The sequence below is a fragment of the Cajanus cajan genome, chromosome 6 (genome assembly GCF_000230855.2).
Source record: "Cajanus cajan strain Asha chromosome 6, NIPB_CcT2T_4, whole genome shotgun sequence".
NCBI classification, from domain to species: domain Eukaryota; kingdom Viridiplantae; phylum Streptophyta; class Magnoliopsida; order Fabales; family Fabaceae; genus Cajanus; species Cajanus cajan.
The window spans coordinates 6,651,823-6,655,520 of NC_138522.1; the positions used below are offsets into that span (position 1 = coordinate 6,651,823).

Below are 3,698 nucleotides of genomic sequence, written 5' to 3' on the forward strand. Positions count from 1 at the left end.
TGTGAAAAAATTCGCAGGAAACTTTCCTGCAAATTTTTTTTTACAGGAAACTTTCTTGCGAATTTTAATATTTCGCAAAAAAATATTATCTACGAAGGTATTACCTGTAAATAAAATTTCGTAGGAAAATTTGCAGGAACAACGCGAATTTTTATGAAAAATTCGCAGAAAAAGTCACATGTAATAAGAGAAATCCTAGTAGTGTAACTTTACTGTTACTAGGAATAAATTAGTAAATCTTTTGTGAATACGCAGCTGTCGTGTGATTTTATTTTATTATGAAAGATATTAATTAAGATAAGATTTCTCCTCTGAAATTCTATAAATTCTCAGCCATGGCTGGAAGCATGCATTGCACACCTTACGAAAATACAAATGACTCCGGTAGAAATGGCCCTTCACCCATTATCAGCTTCAAAGCAATTGCTAAATGAGCTAAACTCAACTTCAATCCATTCCTTAACCGTTTTCTTCTGCTTCCTAACTCTCCTTCTCTTTATGCTTAACCAAACAAAAACAAGAAGAAGCAAGAAGTCCAATTTGCCTCCTTCCCCACCAAAACTTCCCATAATTGGTAACCTTCATCAACTAGGCACTCTACCACATCGTTCCTTCCATGCACTCTCTAGCAAGTATGGCCCTCTCATGTTCCTGCAATTAGGTCAAACTCCAACTCTTGTGGTTTCATCTTTTGATGTGGCCAAAGATATATACAGAACCCATGATGTCGCTTTCTCCAACAAGCCTCAAACCACAGCCGTGAAAATGATCATGTATGGCTGCATGGACGTGGCTTTTGCGCCCTACAGCGAAGAGTGGAGACAGAAAAGGAAGATATGTGTTCTTGAGCTTCTAAGCATGAAAAGGGTGCGATCCTTTCAGCCCATAAGAGAAGAAGAAGTTGCACTTATGCTTGATGGCATACGTGAAGCATGCGCAGGCAAAAGTTCATGCGTGAATCTCACTGAGATGCTGATTGAAACCTCGAACAACATAATGTCTAGATGTGTTCTTGGACGAAAGTACGATACATCAGATGGGAGAATCAGCTTTGGTGAGCTTGGAAGGAAGATGATGAAACACTTGGCAACTTTTACTGTGGGAGATTTCTTTCCTTCTTTAGGTTGGGTTGACTTTCTGACGGGGCAAATAGCAGAATTTAAGGCCACTTTCTCTGCATTAGATGCTTTCTTTGATCAGTTAGTTGCTGAACGCAAGAGAATGAAAATGGAGATTAATGGCCAATCTGATGATGACAAAGACTTCGTGGACATACTCCTTCAGATTCAAGAGGGTGGAAAACATGATTTTCAGCTCACACAGAATGATGTCAAGGCAATCCTAATGGTATGTTTCTTTCTCTCTATGAGTTTTATGCACGTGATAGACACACCTAGAAATGGAAGAATTACATCACATATGAACAAATATTATTATTGACAGAGTGGTAACTACTTGTTCACTAAGTTATTCAGAGTTCTAGTAAGTGATAATTACACATATCTTTAATTAATTAAATTGTTCAGAATTCAAACCTTAATCTTAAAATATGAAATAAATTATGATAAAAGAAGAATAACTACTTTATGTTCATTGATAATCTTTGAAAAAATTAGTTACTGCTCTGTCCGAGAGGTAGTTCTAAGAGTGAAATTATGAGAACTGGTTTTAAGTTTGAGAACCGATGAGCAATTCTTGGCTCTAAAGGGATTTTCCCATTTTCATAATTTCAGGACATATTTGCTGGAGGAAGTGACACAACCTCAACACTTTTGGAATGGGTATTTGCGGCGCTGTTGAGGAATCCTGATACCATGAAGAAGGTCCAAGAAGAAGTAAGAAGAGTTGTGGGGCACAAATCAAAAGTGGATGAAAATGATTTAAGTAAAATGAATTATCTGAGCTGTGTAGTGAAAGAAACATTAAGATTATACCCACCTGCTCCTCTTTTGATACCTCGAGAAACTTTGTCCGATGTGAAAGTCAAAGGTTTCGATATTCCGTCAAAAACAAGAGTGTTTGTGAATGCATGGGCGATTCAGAGGGACCCTGAAATTTGGGACAGGCCAGAGGAGTTTCTTCCCGAGAGATTTGAAAAACAGCCAGAAGTTGATTTTAGAGGAAATGATTTTCAATTAATTCCCTTTGGCTCTGGGAGAAGGGGTTGTATTGGAATTTCGTTTGCGATGGCTTCAACTGAGTATATGCTTGCTAATCTCCTCTATTGGTTCGATTGGAAGCTTACTGGGAGTGCTGCATCTATGCAAGATGTAGACATGAGTGAGATATGGGGACTCACTGTCATCAAGAAAGTACCACTTCATCTTCAACCAACACTATATAAACCTTGACATGTCATGGATGTTATTGCTGCATGTCTTGAAATCCTGTTTCGCTTTGTTTCCTTTTCTGTGGTCTTTATTCTATCTTTTCCCCCGTCAATTTCTATTTCTAATAATGTAATTTGGCAAAGAAGAATAAGTGTAGGTACTTGGCATGTCTAATAAAAAGTGCAACCATATGTTGAATGTTAATTTACAATTTTCTTCAAGTCGTTGAGTCTCTGTTATCTTTTGTTGAACCGTGCTACCGTTTCTTAGATTTTGTCAATAGATTTTTGTCTCTGCTGTGTGTAGTTGTTCGTACCACTTAGATTTTATTTTCGTGAGTGTTGTCGATTGGAAATGATTTTTGAATAAAGTGTAAGCCTCGAGAAGAAGCAATTTTTGAAGTAGCTTAATTTAAAGTCTGGAGTTTTATTTTTTATTTTTGAATAAAGTAACATGTATAGTGTAATTAAGTTGCTGTTATAGGATACATTTGACTTGTGTAGATAAATGTTCCTTAATCTGTTTGAAATAGAAAGATTAGATCTTAGCTGATACACTTGTAATATGTTATTGGGGATGTCGTATATTTAAATCACATACTTATCGACGAAAGTACAACACGTTTTTGCCATTTCTCTCTATTTTCTAACCGACGCACATACATACAGCCTGGCCGTCTCTGGCTGACACTGTAAGTATTTTAATTATTATTATTTTTTCTAAAAAGGCTTTTTCATATTTTGTTTTAATTTTTTTTTAGTGTTAGTATCGGCCCAACTAATAGTACTGCGTGGATAGTTTATGTTATAAAAAGAAATTTATATGTAGTGTTGACTTCGGATGTGACAGATTTTTTTAAGAAAAATTATATCAACAGTATTTTTTTTTGTTGGTTCACTATACAAAATTGCTTTACAACAATAATACATGACTATTAAACCTAACAAATAATTTATATTTGTATTTTAAAATACCAAAATTATTAGAAATAATAATTAGAAAATAAAAGATTTGTTATTAATTGTGAATTAATATGGAAACTACACAACTAAGTATTCGAAGGTTTATTATGTAATCGTTGATGGTTACACTAGTATAACTAGAAATACCAATTCATGTAGTTGAAGTGTAAGAACAATACAATTTCTTCCAAATTTTTTTTTTCATAGTTTCCTATCTAATTTGGTGACAAGTAGCCTCATTTTTCAGGATGGGAATACCCTTTCTCTAAAACTTGTCCTTCACGTTAAATCTCTTGGTCATGCCTTTCATATGCTTTCATAAATGAGAAGCTTGCAGGGAGTGGAATGGGCAACCACGACAAAGCTAAGATTAATGTAAACATTCCCATTAAACTAGTGGTTGGGA

General features: G+C 35.2%; 1 protein-coding gene across 1 annotated transcript; it reads left to right on the forward strand.

Moving 5' to 3' along the window:
- The first annotated feature begins 335 nt into the window (after window positions 1-335).
- Window positions 336-2,551, forward strand: LOC109797932 (phenylacetaldehyde oxime monooxygenase CYP71AN24). The gene is made up of 2 exons (XM_020358104.3): window positions 336-1,347; window positions 1,734-2,551. Exons 1-2 carry the CDS (start codon window positions 376-378, stop codon window positions 2,349-2,351), a joined length of 1,590 nt encoding a protein of 529 aa, XP_020213693.2. The 5' UTR covers window positions 336-375; the 3' UTR covers window positions 2,352-2,551.
- The last annotated feature ends 1,147 nt before the right edge of the window (window positions 2,552-3,698 follow it).